This window comes from Drosophila miranda, assembly GCF_003369915.1.
Source record: "Drosophila miranda strain MSH22 chromosome Y unlocalized genomic scaffold, D.miranda_PacBio2.1 Contig_Y3_pilon, whole genome shotgun sequence".
Classification (NCBI taxonomy): Eukaryota; Metazoa; Arthropoda; class Insecta; order Diptera; family Drosophilidae; genus Drosophila; species Drosophila miranda.
The window spans coordinates 5,754,166-5,771,284 of NW_022881625.1; the positions used below are offsets into that span (position 1 = coordinate 5,754,166).

The following is a 17,119-nucleotide window of genomic DNA, read 5'->3' on the forward strand; positions in this document are numbered from 1 at the left end:
GTCGCTCGACTCTCCACATATCGCCTAATCGATGGATTATTTAATTGTAATTGGTAATAAGAAATGCAAACTCAGCTCTCGGTACATGTGAAATGTGGTATGTGAGGACGGAAGCACTCGACGCCAAAAGTCCATGCAAATGAAGCGAGGCTTGGATTACTCCCGAACCCGATTGGGTAAACATGGAACTGGACTCCGTTTACTGCTGTTGCACACTATCTGAGGGGATCGACTGACGGTCAGGCATGATTATTTCGTTTATTTCTTATTTATTTTCTTTTCTTGAAAGAAACAATAGACACTTGAGAAAACGAGCCACCTTCGGCGTTTCCTTTTAGGGCATCAAAAAAGTGATCGTGACCATTGCCGGCCCACATTCGAAAATCGTTTTTCAAAAACTCTCGTTCGTTCTGGCGATGATGTCACAGTTAAAATGTATATATATAAAGTATATATATTCTTGATCAGCATCAATAGCCGAGTCGATTGAGCCCTGTCTGTCTGTCCGTCCGTCCGTCTGTCCGTCCCCTTCAGCGCCTAATGCTCAAAGAATATAGGAGCTAGAGCAACGATGTTTTGGATCCAGACTTCTGTGATATGTCACTGCTACAAGAAAATTTCAAAACTTTGCCCCGCCCACTTCCGCTCCCACAAAGGGCGAAAATCTGTGGCATCCACAATTTCGACGATACGAGAAAACCAAAAACGCAGAATCGTAGAAAATGACTATATGTTCTAGAGTGCAAATTCTGAACCAGATCGTATAATTATTATAGCCAGAATCAAGAAAACAATTTCATTCTTTCTCGCTCTGTCTCTCTCTAACACACAGGTTTCATGGTCGGTTTTGCCAATTGCAAAATATGAGTTCAAGGATCTCAGAACCCATAAGAACTAGAGCAACCAAATTTGGTGATATCGGACCTTGACCGTTTTGTGTCAAAATTTCGCCACGCTCCCTTCCGCCCCCGCAAAGGACGAAAATCTGGGGCATCCACAAATCTCAGAGACTATTAACGCTAGAGTAACCAAATTTAGTATCCGCACTCCCGTTAGATCTCACTATAAAACGTATATCTCAAAATGTCGTCCCACCCCCTTCCGCCCACACAAAGGACGAAAATCTGTTGCATCCACAATATTGCAGGTTCGAGAAAACTAAAAACGCAAAATCATAGATAGTGACCATATCTATCAGATTGCTGAATCTGGATCAGATGGGATCATTTTTGTAGCCAAAAGCAAGAAATCAATTTGCAGTATCGGGTATAGATGTAGAGTTGCGGTCTCCGCAGCAACTCACAACGTTCCCCCTCGTTTTTTTTATGCATTCTCAGCGTTTTGCTGCACTTAATAAACAACAGGCGATGGTCTGGCCCGAGACGCTTTGTTTACACTTGGCATTAAAACTGGAAAAACAAAGGGAAATAACCAAAAATTCTAGTATGAAGAAAAAAGTACTCGGGTGTGGCAGAAAAAAACTACAATCTTGATCTACAAATGAAGTTTTTTTACAGTGAAATATATACTTGACTTGTAGTGAAACGCAGCCCTGAAATTTTCATCATAAAAACTTCGTAATTAAGATGAATGCGTGAGGAGATAGGGCTGGAGCTGGACCAAGCATGACTTCATGCTGAACCGCCTCCGAGTGGCATCCGCAGATAAAAAGCAACAAAATATAGTTGTATACAAGAAATGTTTAGCTGGCACCGAAATACGGACAGCTCACAAACACATCGACACATGCTTAACTTAACTAAAGTGGATACACACACATGCATCGCATATACATGCTCTATATTGGGTATATACATATGTACTACTACAAAATATTTTCTAACGTCTTATTTAATAATTTAATTTTTTGGTCCATTATTTGGAGAGCCAAGAACACTTCAGTTGTAGCATAATATACTGGGTTTCTGTTGAAATCTTCTTTAAACGATACTTTCATTATGTTTATAAAAATTGTTGATAAATGCTTGCCACGTTCCTCGAAGGTATTGCTGTTCATGTTGTTAAAACATATTGGTTCGTTTCTAAATTCGAAATGTTTTTCAACAGCGCGTAATAAGTTCATTATTTCATTTTTAATGATTTCTTTAACTTTATCAGACATTAGGTAGTCGGGCAAGTTGTCTACCGACTTCGTAGCCTCAAAGATACTCTTGTAATTTTCTTTCCTGTATTCCTTGACATACATATTTGACAACAACATATCCTTATGTATATCATTTTTTAGGATAACCTTTTTGAGTTGGGGCAGATCCCACAATATGGTGAATTTTCCCCTTACACTTTTGCACGGCATGAAATTTGTCAAGCAGTGGTCGGATCCAACTGCCAACAGTTGACTTGACAAGCCCCCACTCTCAACCTCCCTCAATACTAAATCGAGTCCTTCCTTGACCGCATTCCTGCCTAGTGCAGATGTTTTGGAAACGGGACAAATGTGGAAATACAAATAATGAATTTCATTCCCGTTAATTGGGATTGCAGCGACTGCAAGAATTTTCCATTTATGTACCGGTCCTTTTTTTGCATATTGGTACCACGGCATGTGATACTCATCCATGTAAATGGAAAATTCTGAGTCGCTTAGTTTCTGTAAATTTACAGTCATGTTAATGCTTCCATTCATTATGTTTCCTTGCATTTTCAGTTCTTCCAATGCGTCCGTTACCAGATTTTCGGGGGCCTGTACCTTTGTGCAATTCAATGCTCGCTTGAAGGCGACCAATATCGTTGACCAGATCATCGTTACCGACGATACCTGGAGGAAGAAAAGTCTGATTCACCTGCTCCAATGCAATTGCCACAATCTACTCACCTTCAGTGTCGTCGTCGCAACATCCATAGGCAATGTACTAAACAGCCGGTCCAGCGGTCCACACGGCAGATGTTCCTCTGCCTCTTTGTCCTGATACGGCTCGAACAGATTGAGTTCATTTATGTCCTCATCGAAACACGACAATTGCGACGGCTCCAACAGATTGAGTTTATTTATGTCCTCATCGAAACACGACAATTGCGACGGCTCGAACATATCTTCCTCTATGTCCTGATACGGCTCGAACAGATTGAGTTCCTTTATGTCCTCATCGAAAAACGAAAATTTATGCATTTCTGAATCTATCTTTTTATCCATCTTGGCGCGGTTCTTGGGTTACTCTTATTAACTTATTTCACTCTTTTCTCTATTTTTGTCGATCGTCGAATAACTCGCCTCAGACTTATCGCAGTATAATATCGCATAAAACCTATCGCAGTATCATATCGCAGTATAATATCGCATAAAACTAATTGCAGTATAATATCTCGATCGGTTAGGGTTAATATATGTTGCCTTACAATTATTTTATTTTTATACATGTTGAAATCAGGAAACTAGACGCGGAATTATGTGATATTTATCGGTCCGTATCGTATAGCAACAAAATATCTGTAAACGTTCTTCCTTCTTGATCGTCGTATTCGAATAAATGTGTGTTGGCATATCGAGTACATTGGTATTTCTTATAATACTATCGATGAGTAAATACCAAAACCATACATGCCCCGTTATTTAAAACATAAATAAAGAACACAAAATAAGACAAAGATGTACATTAATTTGGGAGGTTTAAGAATTGACGGGGTGGACAGTGCCCTTGTTAATGTATTATGCGGGATATACTGGGACCATCTACAAGGCCGGAAAGTGCAAAGCCCGAAAGCACAGGAAATTGCCAACATGACGTTGTCGTTCGGTGGAACCCAAGTTTGCGACATAAGTGCAGCAGGAGTGATTAATTTGGATTAATTTTTCTGGACCATCAACGTAAGGGTAAGTAAATTAGTTACATTTATATTATATTCTTCTAATAATGTATTCCATTCAGCGGGGACGACGCACGCGAAGTATGCTGAGCCTGTTACTCCGGTGCAGAATATTTCTGTTCTGATGATATCTCAGGATATTGAGGATATTGACAACAAAATGAACGGTGATACGGAGGAGTCGGCCACAACTCAGGATATTGAGGATATTGACAATATGCACGGTGATACGGAGGAGTCGGCCACAACTCAGGATATTGAGGATATTGACAACAATATGAACGGTCATACGGAGGAGTCGGCCACAACTCACGATATTGAGGATATTGACAATATGCACGGTGATACGGAGGCGTCGGCCACAACTCAGGATATTGAGGATATTGACAACAATATGCACGGTCATATGGAGGAGTCGGCCACAACTCACGATATTGAGGAGAATATTGACAACATTTCTGACAATATTCACAATATTTCTGATTATACAGTCAATGATATGGAGTGTACTATTTCTGATGAAATATATGATTCGTCTGAGCCAGTGCACCACGTGGAGGAGAAGCAGGAGCAGGAGGTTCGGGAGGATCCGGACTTAAGTAAGTAAATAAGTAAAATTTTAAAAAAATACATATAATAACTTCTTAATTCTCCAGACATGTTTACTGAAGACATTCTTAGTAGTGAAAGTGGAAAGGACAATTTGAAAACACCGATTTCCCCTAAATATTCGCCCCCGTGCATGGATGCAAGTGCAAACTATGCGGCAAAATGATTGGAAGGCTGAGCACCTTGGGAAACCACGTAATGAACCAACATTACAAAGCAATAAGAGGTATGGTTTCAAGGAATTCGAAGACAATGCAAAAAATTGCTTCCGTTTTTAAGGAAAAAAATAAAGTGACCGTGTTAAGACTATCAGAGGAAACTGGGGTGCCGGCCGAGTATTTGAGAGTCATGTGCAGAGATGACTATAAAAAAATTGGGTGCCGCTTGTGGGCCGCCAAGACGGATGCAGAGAAGCTGAAGGACATCGACCAATATCTGTTTCGTTTTTTAATTTTAATATTTGATTTGAGTAGAAAAACTCGCCTGTTATTCGTAAATGTAACGACTGAAAATAAACTTATTGACAAAAAAGGGAGGAGTATTTATATTGTGTGGGCGCCTTTGGGCCAAGAAATCATCAAAGTTATTCACGTCGCACAGTTTGGGAAAAAACTGGACTGGAGTGGAGTCGACTGGAGGGACTGCAATGACACTTGCCGGCTGGCGGCCTCTTGGAAATTTTAAGCCTCGTTAAGCTTCTGGTCAACCGCCTGGCTGGTCTGCTTGAGCGCTCCATCGAATGGATTAACCTTCGCTCTGGATTTACTGGATGCCCTTTTGGATTACAGGACTACCCTCTTTAGCGCCTTTGAATGGATAAACAAAGTGCATGTCCTAAATGGATTACAGCCGTATAGCGCATCATAAAAGGTAAGAAATCAAGCCACAAATTGAATGCCGAACACCAAAAGGGGGAGAGGGAGTAGAGGGGGATGAGTGCCCCCTATTAATCCTAAGTGCTTCCTGTGATTTTATGTAAATTTGTACACGGGGAACAGAGGACTCCAAAGAGACCTCTCGAGCAGCAATTCAATGTACAAATGACAGGTTGGCTGTGACACAAAACAGCAGCTTAAGGAAGATGTTAAGCCAAGCAAAAATATACCCCCTCCTCCCCCACTCTCCTTAACACTTAACTCCTTAATCCCAGAATGGTAGCCAACATTTCGGCCACACCAAGGAGTATGGTGGCATGGTATTTATCGCAAGTCCTATCCCAAACCAACAAAGCCGATCAACTATTGCAAGTCGCAGCTCTGCCCAGGGAAAGAACGTCACCTGACCTGTGATTCGAAACACAACATCGAAGTGGGCCCTGAACTATCACTTGGTGCCGTTCAGAACTGGCTCTGGAAATCATTCAGTACGAATATCTGGAGAGAGCGGCACAACACAGAGAACGGCAGCAAATATCGAAAGCACAGGGAACATAAAGTAAATAAAAATACAAATACAAAACAAAGCCCATGAACGAATATTTCCTCACAGGTGCTGGAATAAGATGAATCCAACTATTAACAATCCACGTTCCCCATTCACCCGCTCGCGGGGTATTTTCGGATCCATGGGATCCTTCGTCTTTACCGACCAGCAGCAGCAGCAGCCGGTGCTGCAGGTCCCCCCGAAGGTTCCGCCGACAAGAATGGACTCAATGCGATGCCCTTCCTAGGCCAAATCCACACCAGTCCTCTGCTGTCCCGCCCAATGGGTCCAATAGGTCACGCTCACCCCCCCCCCTTCCCTCCGATGGGGGATTCAGATGGGTGAGCGGCAGCAGCCCAGACTCTCCTTCCCCCAGGACATAACTTACCCCGGCTCCCCTGCAGATTCAATGCTGTGCCACAGATGGCTTCGATGGGACCACCGCCCGTGTTGAGCTCCCTCTGGACAGGCGGCGCTTCTCCGGACAGCCGCGGAGACTACTACGACGACCCCCACGAAGAGTACTCCGACTGCCGCTACGAGGGCGACTACGGGGGCGACTACTCGATGCCCACCGAGGAGGACCAAGAGGAGGAGTCGTGCTCCTGTCAGAGCCAGAGCGAGTTCAGCTTGATAGAGCGCACCAAGTCGGACTCGGAGTGGGAGGAGCTCTCCGACGGCCCTTCCCCAGGGTCTCCCCGCTGGAGTCCCTCGGCGCAGTCGTGCTCTCCACAATGCAGCCGGAGCACCGTCAGCGCATGGTGGCCTTGTACCACCTCGTCTTGGAGACCGCTGTGGTCAAGGTCGTGCTGCTGGTGCTGCAACTGCTGTGCTGCGCGGTGTTCTGGCTGGTCGAGAAGACCGTGGGCTTCAACGAAACCGTCGGCTCGAAGCGCCACCGATTGTGGAACAGCAAGATCAAGCTGCGCACCATCCAGCGCCAGTTGCTGTGGCGCATGGCCAATGCCCGGGGCGACGAGACGCTCGTCTTCTTTGCCGTGCTCATGACCACGCCCTGGCTGTTCTCCCTCAGCCTCCTGGGATTCATCCTGTCCCTGGCGGCGCTCCTGAAGAAGACCGTCGAGCAGCTGGATACGTCCAGATACGCCTGCACCTCGTGCTCTAGGGGCAGCCATCGAGCAGAAAGAAGCAAGCAGTATCCAATCACAGACTGACAGAAGACACACGGCCACACGCCCGACACTCCATCCCTCCCCTCAGATGTTTGCACTTCCATTTGGGCATCTATTTTCGTTGATGTTGGCATCGCAATACACGGACTCGTCTCCGTTTTTGGCCGCAATGAAAATAGATACCGAAATATTCGAAATTCAAAGTCAATTCCCATTCTTGCATTAAATTGGCAATAATATGAACTCGCCTTCTCTTTCTGCTTAGTAGTATTCCCCTGTCGCCGATAGCCCGCATCCTCTGCGTTCCAGAATCTGCGGAAGTTTCCAGCGGGGGCTACTGGCGCGCATCAGCCGTCGAGTAGATTGAATGGGAACGCTGCCAGCGTTCTAGAATGAAATATTAATTCATTGGATACGCACACACAGATCGCCCCTTCATCGCTCTCTGTTTCCCTCGGAGGGTGGTAGGGTACTGGGTGTCTACGCTGCTCGGCGCTGGCCTGTATCTAATCGCGCCTGCCTTGCTGTGTACCCACTGTAGATGCATATGTACATACAGTTGTTAATCAATGTCCGTTGATTGTCGCATCGTTGCTTGGAAGGGGAATCCCCCTAATATTAAAGCTGGGATCCTATGCCAGAGCAGAACGCAATACTTTTCATATCCCACCTTGTGTTTCGCTCACAGTCATTATCATAATGATGATGATAATGATAATAATGTGCATGTGTGTGGTGTGTGACTCTCGTTTAGGACCTGAGCTCAAAAGTGCAATGCACGGCAGAAAAATCAACACGAGCTGATTCAAGGGGTAAAGATATGTATCTTTGGCACACCGAAGTGCCGACACTCTTTCAATTCAAGCTTGTTCACAGCCCAGCGATTCGCAAATGCGGCCAATGAGTATGTGTTGTGAGTATGAAGCATGAAGAAAATTACGATTGAACCGGTGACTAGCTCATGGTCTTCCTCGAGCGAACCGACTGCCTTTGTTCAACTGGGACGATGAGGTCTGAGCGTGTTCATCTCGGCCAGTGAGAACTTGCTCGTAGCGGGACAGCAGATTGGTGCGGACAATGGCGCCGTTCAGTTCCGCCTGGGCCTTGATGGCCTGTGGGAAAAGAGAGGGGAGAAAACAGTTGGATAAAGCCGAGGAAGAAAGGGAAATATAAACCCACCTGAGTATCGCTGACAGCCAGACCATTCAGGAGATTGAACAGCACAATGGTCATGAAGAACACAAAGAGCAGGAAGATCAGGTAAGTGTAGACGCTGTCAAACTTTATGTCACCGGCATCAAATTCTCCCGTGAGCATCACAATCGTCTTGATGAGCGGCTCGATGGGCACGGAGAATGTGTTGAAGTGACCATCATCTTCTCCCTCCTTTGCTGGCTCTGGCGTGCTGTCCTTCGGAGAGGAGGAATCCACCTGGGGCTTGCCAAACAGTATGTAGAAGCACAGACTAAACGTAAGCACAAAGATCGAGTAGAGAGCAAAGCTCTTGATGAAGCTGCTGGAGACGGCGCGCAGCATGAGCATGTGCGTCGAAATTGAGAGTACTGGCAGGGAGCCAACCAGCAGGCAGAACTCCACGGACACCAGCAGAATGGTGAAGACGGCCAGTATGCACTGCGTCTCCTTGTCGTAGCTGGCTTCCATGCAGGTTAGGATCGACAAGACAATGAGAGCCACCTCCATCAGGTTCGTGATGGACCTGTAGTACAGCAGCGGCGACATGGCAAGCTGTATGACCTCTCGGATCATGAGATACACAATCCCTATCCAAGAGAACAGGCCGAAGAGGGCAGTCAGGCCCGTGTGGTCGCTTTCGTGGAACTTAAGGAGAGTATGCGTGATAATGGAGGCAGTGAAGAGAGAGTAAAGTAGAAAGTTCAGATAGAAGATCACCGAGAGGCGGTGCCACTTGAGGAAAAGGAAACTCGAGATTAGCGGGTGCTGCAGCAGGTAACGCAGCTCCTTGGAATCGGCGATGTATGCGATTGGAGTCATCTCGTCCTCCAATTGGTGAGGATGGCCAATGCTCCGCTTGTCCGACTGCCCGGGCTCTCGCTGGCGTCTCATCAGATTCTTGTAGTTGATGATGATCTCGAAACTCTGGTCACCGGGCTTCTCCCCGTTGGTGGTGATGCAGGAATCGAAGTGCTCCTCCAGCACTTTCGGGTCCATCTCCTGTAATGGAAGATCTCGGAACGCGCTTCTCGCCCCGATGTACGCTCCGTGCCGTAGAAGCTCCTGTGCCACCTTTGTGTTGCGATACTTGACCGCATAGGAGGGAGAGTGGCACCAGGCCAGCCTTGTCCGCCTCATTGATGTCCACACGATCGCTCTCGAGCAGCAGCTGGAAGCAGCGCTGGTGGTCACAGAAGTCGTCCAGCGGCTGCTCACCCAGGCGACTGATAACCGCGTTCAGCAGCTTGGAATGCGATGTCAGCCTCAGCTGCGGATGCTTCAACAGCTTCTCTAGCGCCCTGTGGTTGCCCCAGATTACGGCCAACTCCACGGGGCTGATGTTCTCAAAGGCTCGCTGCTTGCCCCGCTTGATACTCTCCGCCAGCAGGGACTGATACTCCTCCTGGTTGGCATTGCATTAGTTGTCTGCGTTTCCGCTGACGTTCTGGTGGTACTCCGCAAACTGTTGCTCGAACTGGTTCTCATCTCCGTCCCGCAGCGTGCGGAGCTCGCAGTCGATCTCTGCTCCGGCCTCGCGCTGCTCCGGCAACGGCAGTTCCGGATACTGATCCCTCAGCATCTGGCGTACCTGCCCGTTCCGATAGCTGTCAATGTCAAACTGTGGTTGTTTCAGGAAAAGTCGGATCAGCTCCAGCTTAGTGCCTGCCTCAATCTTTATATTCTTCAGCACATGGTGGAGGGGCTTGAACTCGCCCTGATCCACCAAATTCGGAGAGGCAACCCACGCTAAGTATGAGTAACTTCTAATGCCGTTTCTATGAAAATGATGCCAGAACCCGCATTGTTAGAGCTCTGCTCTGGTCAATGGAGGGAGGTCTGACCCAACAGACGGTTTTTGTACAGACCTTGAAATGGACGTAACAGAAGCATGAGAGTGGACCGACCCCCGCAACAAACGGTATTTGACAACGCTTCATGCCACGATGATTTTCACACAAATGACTGTCTGTCCATGGAGCTGGCCATCAGCTGGAGGCAGAGCCACAGTCACAGCCACATCCGCAGCCGAAAGCTACCCCACAGGTTTCTCGAAAAATAAAAACCAAATCTTCGTTTTGGGGGCAATTAAAGACAGCGTCTTTAAGTGGTTTTTGTGGTACCCGAACTACAGACTTAATTTGCCCTCCCGTGTAGTTATTAAATTATAACAATCCAACTGAAGACAAGGTAAGACAAGGCCTGAGAAGTACTCAGGGAGTGGCTTGATTGATCAAAGTGATATACAAATTTGAATCAAGTTTGGTGTTCGATCTCGCTCGCCTTTTGGTATATCAAAATTTAACGATCATAAAGAAAAATCATAAAATAATCGACACATCAATATCAATTAGCAATCAATTGGTTACGGCTTATGCTTTGAATACTGTTCCGAATGGAGCTTTAGATAAAGCCCTGGGCAGTGCTGAAATCTTGCGATTTATAGGCGGCTCTTTTCGTAAATTTCAAGGCGGCTTCTTCTGTGGGATCTGATCCCTCCAGCCGTCAGCTCAACGTCTTCAACGCTCTGTTGTGTTCTGGACTGTTCTTTTCCGTTCTGTCTGCTGTCTGCTTTGATGCTTGAAATGTGTGCGAAATCGGCTAATCACACATGAGACCTGGCTAATTTGAATATTCCCCCACTGATTGTTTATCAATAGCCTACGAATTGGGAATCAGGAAACATCGTCTTCTCTTTTGTAGGTAGCTCTTCGGCTAATGTTGCTTTAGTATGCAAACAAATTGAGGATTGTAAATGACGCCCCTGTGGTCAACATTTGTCGTTGATAAGATAAACAGAATCGCACAATCACCTTCCTTAATTGGCCCTTTATTTGATATTTTCTTGTCTCCCATCTTAACCTCTTCCCCATTCTGGTATTTGTTTTTCCACCTGAGTACGAGTATTTGCCCAAGAAATTGACAAACAACTTCATTGTTTGTCCAAGCTGAAGCTCGACCCAAAGTCTTACTAAGACATCGGTTGACAGAATGGCGTAATATCACAATAATTAACAGAAAACTTAACAGCAAACGATTTCAAAAGTGAGTATCTCCTCTCTCAGTCGCATCTGACCCTAGCAATTAAGAGCACTACTTTCAGAAATATTGATGTAGTCAAGGTAATCTATACTTATTGCGAAAAGCTTCGGAAAACACAAATTGCCCTTAAACTCTTAAACATTTGCTTCATCTACGGAAACCAGTCGAAATCACAGAGTATACGGAGTCTGGAGTGAAATTTTATTCCCCCTTCTCTTGGAGCTCACATATGTATATACTATAACACTGGTAAAAAAAAAAAATACTCGTATCACTCTGGAATTTGAGAATAAAGTGTGTCACAAAGGAAAGGGAGTCCAACGACATTATTACTAGTTTTAAAAGAAAAATAATAATGAGAATATCTTCATTCGCGATTCGAAAACTGTTTCGACTTCTCATTTTTTCTTTGAGTGAATTTATATTTATAAACCTTTCAGCCCTGTTCTTCTTTCTGTCTGTGGGAACATCTGGAATTTGGAGACTGAGAGAGCTGGAGCCTAGGAAATGCCCAACAAAATTGGCTCTGAGTTGCACACCGAATCCTCTACTAAAGTTCTTTGTGTTGGTGCAGCTGCAAAAGTGAAATCAGCAAATGACAACACTTCGGAAAGAGTAAGTAGAAGGGGGACAGACGTGATTAATGTAAAGTTTTTAACGCGATAAACTGAATATGTATATGTCCAGCTGCACAGGATCAGCCGCGTTTCTCCGATCGTCTGTCAATAATTTATACTATATACGTACTGTCTTACACTGCTATAACATTCTCACATGATATTTTACCATACCCTTCCCGAATACGTGATGTGATCAGATCGAGAGACCCTCTAGCTGCGTGGGAGGAGGAGAGCAGAGTAAACACTAAACTAAATTGCTTGTCCATAAAGTCTGTTTTTTGGCAAACTGTGCTTGGATTGTTTATCCAATTTATGGCACTATTATACCCGATACTCAAAATGAGTGTTGGGGTATATTAGATTTGTGGTAAAAGTGGATGTGTGTAACGTCCAGAAGGAATCGTTTCCGACCCCATAAAGATATATATATTCTTGATCAGCATCAATAGCCGAGTCGATTGAGCCATGTCTGTCTGTCCGTCTGTCCGTCCGTCCGTCTGTCCGTCCGTCCGTCTGTCCGTCGGTCCGTCTGTCTGTCTGTCCGTCTGTCCGTCCCCTTCAGCGCCTAATGCTCAAAGACTATAGGAGCTATAGCAACGATGTTTTGGATCTAGACTTCTGTGATATGTCACTGCTACAAGAAAATTTCAAAACTTTGCCCCGCCCACTTCCGCTCCCACAAAGGGCGAAAATCTGTGGCATCCACAATTTCGACGATACGAGAAAACCAAAAACGCAGAATCGTAGAAGATGACTATATCTTCTAGACGGCAAATTCTGAACCAGATCGTATAATTATTATAGCCAGAATCAAGAAAACAATTTCATTCTTTCTCGCTCTGTCTCTCTCTAACACACAGGTTTCATGGTCGGTTTTGCCAATTGCAAAATATGAGTTCAAGGATCTCAGAACCCATAAGAGCTAGAGCAACCAAATTTGGTATCCACACTCCTGTGATATCGGACCTTGACCGTTTTGTGTCAAAATTTCGCCACACCCCCTTCCGCCCCGCAAAGGACGAAAATCTGTGGCATCCACAAATCTCAAAGAATATTAAGGCTAGAGTAACCAAATTTGGTATCCGCACTTCTGTTAGATCTCACTATTAAACGTATATCTCAGAATTTCGCCCCACCCCTTCCGCCCCCACAAAGGACGAAAATCGGTTGCATCCACAATATTGCAAATTCGAGAAAACTAAAAACGCAGAATCATAGATAACGACCATATCTATCAGATTGCTGAATCTTGTTTAGATCAGATAATTTTTATAGCCAGAAGGAACAAATCAATTTGCAGTGGCTACGCAGCGCCCGACGTCACGCTCAGACTGATTTTGTGTAGAGGCGTCTGCCGGAGGAGAGCCATACTGACTTAGTATCGGGTATAACTGTAGAGTTGCGGTGTCCGCAGCAACTCACAACGTTCCCCCTCGTCTATGATTCTGCGTTTTTAGTTTAGTTTTTTTTTTAGTTTTGCCGCATGGTTTGCATAAATTTCCATTTGGATTTCCATTGCCATTGCCATTGACTGCCTCGTTAGCTAGCCCCTTAGACCCATCAACTTTTGATTGATTTGATCCGATACGCTACGCTCCTCAGCTTAGCTAAAGATTAATTTATAAAACAAAAGATATACAAAAAGGGTAATAAAAGAGTAACGAACAAGATTAAGAACCATTAACCATAATATGTGCGTAAACAACACACACATTTTGAACCGAATCATATCAAATGCAAAAAAAAACAAAACGAAAACAGAAAAAAGAAAACGAATTAAAGATAATAAAACTATTATAACGAAAAGAAAAAGAAATGAAAATTCAAGAATGCATAAATCTAACATTTGCAATTACAAAATATTTACTCTGGTACAACATGGTACATACAGTAAAGATATTCGTTTATACAATATTTACTGTCTATATAACCATTATATACTACTTACTTACTGACAACAAATTATTAAGGGTTTTGTTCAATTTCATTATTCGTATGTTAATTGTGAAATTGTTTCAGACTAACTTAAACTTACAGTCTGCTCTGAATACGGGTTAAATGCTAGTGCTGTGCTAGTTGATTATTACTCGTACAATAAATACTATAGCTTAGAGCCATCCTGCGTCCCTGGTCACCGGTGGATCAAGCCTTCAGAACAACAAAATCAATCAAACAGCAACAATCAATTCAAAAATCAATCAAACAACAAACAAAAATTGAACACTACAGCTAAAAATCTTGTACAGGCTTCTACAGCTGAAAATCTTGTACAGGCTGAAATATTCTACATTCTACAACTGAAAATCTTGTACAGGCTGAAAATATTATACATTCTACAGCTGAAAATACATTAATTATGTATAGTACATGTATAATACATACTACATAAAATAAATAAAATAAAAAACAAATTATTATTATTATTATTATTGTTATTATTATTAAAATTAATATAATTTACATACTACAAAATATTTTCTAACGTCTTATTTAATAATTTAATTTTTTGGTCCATTATTTGGAGAGCCAAGAACACTTCAGTTGTAGCATAATATACTGGGTTTTTGTTGAAATCTTCTTTAAACGATACTTTCATTATGTTTATAAAAATTGTTGATAAATGCTTGCCACGTTTCTCGAAGGTATTGCTGTTCATGTTGTTAAAACATATTGGTTCGTTTCTAAATTCGAAATGTTTTTCAACAGCGCGTAATAAGTTCATTATTTCATTTTTAATGATTTCTTTAACTTTATCAGACATTAGGTAGTCGGGCAAGTTGTCTACCGACTTCGTAGCCTCAAAGATACTCTTGTAATTTTCTTTCCTGTATTCCTTGACATACATATTTGACAACAACATATCCTTATGTATATCATTTTTTAGGATAACCTTTTTGAGGTGGGGCAGATCCCACAATATGGTGAATTTTCCCCTTACACTTTTGCACGGCATGAAATTTGCCAAGCAGTGGTCGGATCCAACTGCCAACAGTTGACTTGACAAGCCCCCACTCTCAACCTCCCTCAATACTAAATCGAGTCCTTCCTTGACCGCATTCCTGCCTAGTGCAGATGTTTTGGAAACGGGACAAATGTGGAAATACAAATAATGAATTTCATTCCCGTTAATTGGGATTGCAGCGACTGCAAGAATTTTCCATTTATGTACCGGTCCTTTTTTTGCATATTGGTACCACGGCATGTGATACTCATCCATGTAAATGGAAAATTCTGAGTCGCTTAGTTTCTGTAAATTTACAGTCATGTTAATGCGTCCATTCATTATGTTTCCTTGCATTTTCAGTTCTTCCAATGCGTCCGTTACCAGATTTTCGGGGGCCTGTACTTTTGTGCAATTCATTGCTCGCTTGAAGGCGACCAATATCGTTGACCAGATCATCGTTACCGACGATACCTGGAGGAAGAAAAGTCTGATTCACCTGCTCCAATGTAATTGACACATATATGTTGCCTTACAATTATTTTATTTTTATTTTTATACATGTTGAAATCAGGAAACTAGACGCGGATATTATCGGTCCGTATCGTATAGCAACAAAATATCTGTAAACGTTCTTCCTTCTTGATCGTCGTATTCGAATAAATGTGTGTTGTCATATCGAGTACATTGGTATTTCTTATAATACTATCGATGAGTAAATACCAAAACCATACATGCCCCGTTATTTAAAACATAAATAAAGAACACAAAATAAGACAAAGATGTACATTAATTTGGGAGGTGTAAGAATTGACGGGGTGGACAGTGCCCTTGTTAATGTATTATGCGGGATATACTGGGACCATCTGCAAGGCCGGAAAGTGCAAAGCCCGAAAGCACAGGAAATTGCCAACATGACGTTGTCGTTCGGTGGAGCCCAAGTTTGCGACATATGTGCAGCAGGAGTGATTAATTTCTGAACCATCAACGTAAGGGTAAGTAAATTAGTTACATTTATATTATATTCTTCTAATAATGTATTCCATTCAGCGGGGACAACGCACGCGAAGTATGCTGAGCCTGTTACTCCGGTGCAGAATATTTCTGTTCTGATGATATCTCAGGATATTGAGGATATTGACAACAATATGAACGGTGATACGGAGGAGTCGGCCACAACTCAGGATATTGAGGATATTTACAATATGCACGGTGATACGGAGGAGTCGGCCACAACTCAGGATATTGAGGATATTGACAACAATATGAACGGTCATACGGAGGAGTCGGCCACAACTCACGATATTGAGGATATTGACAATATGCACTGTGATACGGAGGAGTCGGCCACAACTCAGGATATTGAGGATATTGACAACAATATGCACGGTCATACGGAGGAGTCGACCACAACTCACGATATTGAGGAGAATATTGACAATATTTCTGACAATATTCACAATATTTCTGATTATACAGTCAATGATATGGAGTGTACTATTTCTGATGAAATATATGATTCGTCTGAGCCAGTGCACCACGTGGAGGAGAAGCAGGAGCAGGAGGTTCGGGAGGATCCGGACTTAAGTAAGTAAATAAGTAAAATTTTAAAAAAATACATATAATAACTTCTTAATTCTCCAGACATGTTTACTGAAGACATTCTTAGTACTGAAAGTGGAAAGGACAATTTGAAAACACCGATTTCCCCTAAGGCTTCGCCCCCCGTGCATGGCAGCAAGTGCAAACTATGCGGCAAAATGATTGGAAGGTTGAGCACCTTGGGAAACCACGTAATGAACCAACATTACACAGCAATAAGAGGTATGGTTTCAAGGAATTCGAAGACAATGCAAAAAATTGCTGCCGTTTTTAAGGAAAAAAAAAAGTGACCGTGTTAAGACTATCAGAGGAAACTGGGGTGCCGGCCGAGAATTTGAGGGCGATAGTCATGGGCAGCGATGACTATTAAAAAATTGGGTGCCGCTTGTGGGCCGCCAAGACGGATGCAGAGAAGCTGAAGGACATCAACCAATAACTGTTTCGATTTTTAATTTTAATATTTGATTTGGCTTGAGTAGACTGATCCAGAGAAGCTGAAGGACATCAACCAATAACTGTTTCGTTTTTTAATTTTAATATTTGATTTGAGTAGAAAAACTCGCCTGTTATTCGTAAATGTAACGACTGAAAATAAACTTATATACAAACGAGGGGGAACGTTGTGAGTTGCTGCGGACACCGCAACTCTACGGTTATACCCGATACTAAGTCAGTATGGCTCTCCTCCGGCAGACGCCGCTAATATTAAACGACACGACAAAGAGTGCGTGCGAGAG

The 17,119-nt window shown here is 43.4% G+C and overlaps 1 protein-coding gene, 1 long non-coding RNA gene and 1 pseudogene across 2 annotated transcripts; 2 read left to right on the forward strand and 1 right to left on the reverse strand.

Annotated features, from left to right (window-relative positions):
* Nucleotides 1–6,020: 6,020 nt before the first annotated feature.
* Nucleotides 6,021–7,111, forward strand: LOC117194626. The gene is made up of 3 exons (XM_033399151.1): nucleotides 6,021–6,194; nucleotides 6,258–6,734; nucleotides 7,075–7,111. The coding sequence occupies exons 1-3, from the start codon at nucleotides 6,088–6,090 to the stop codon at nucleotides 7,109–7,111; spliced, it is 621 nt and encodes a 206-aa protein (XP_033255042.1). The 5' UTR covers nucleotides 6,021–6,087.
* A 912-nt stretch (nucleotides 7,112–8,023) lies between these two features.
* LOC117194627 lies at nucleotides 8,024–10,117 on the reverse strand (annotated as a pseudogene).
* A 6,210-nt stretch (nucleotides 10,118–16,327) lies between these two features.
* Nucleotides 16,328–16,605, forward strand: LOC117194697. The gene is made up of 2 exons (XR_004474877.1): nucleotides 16,328–16,367; nucleotides 16,425–16,605. It is a non-coding gene; the product is annotated as an uncharacterized LOC117194697 (long non-coding RNA).
* Nucleotides 16,606–17,119: the final 514 nt, after the last annotated feature.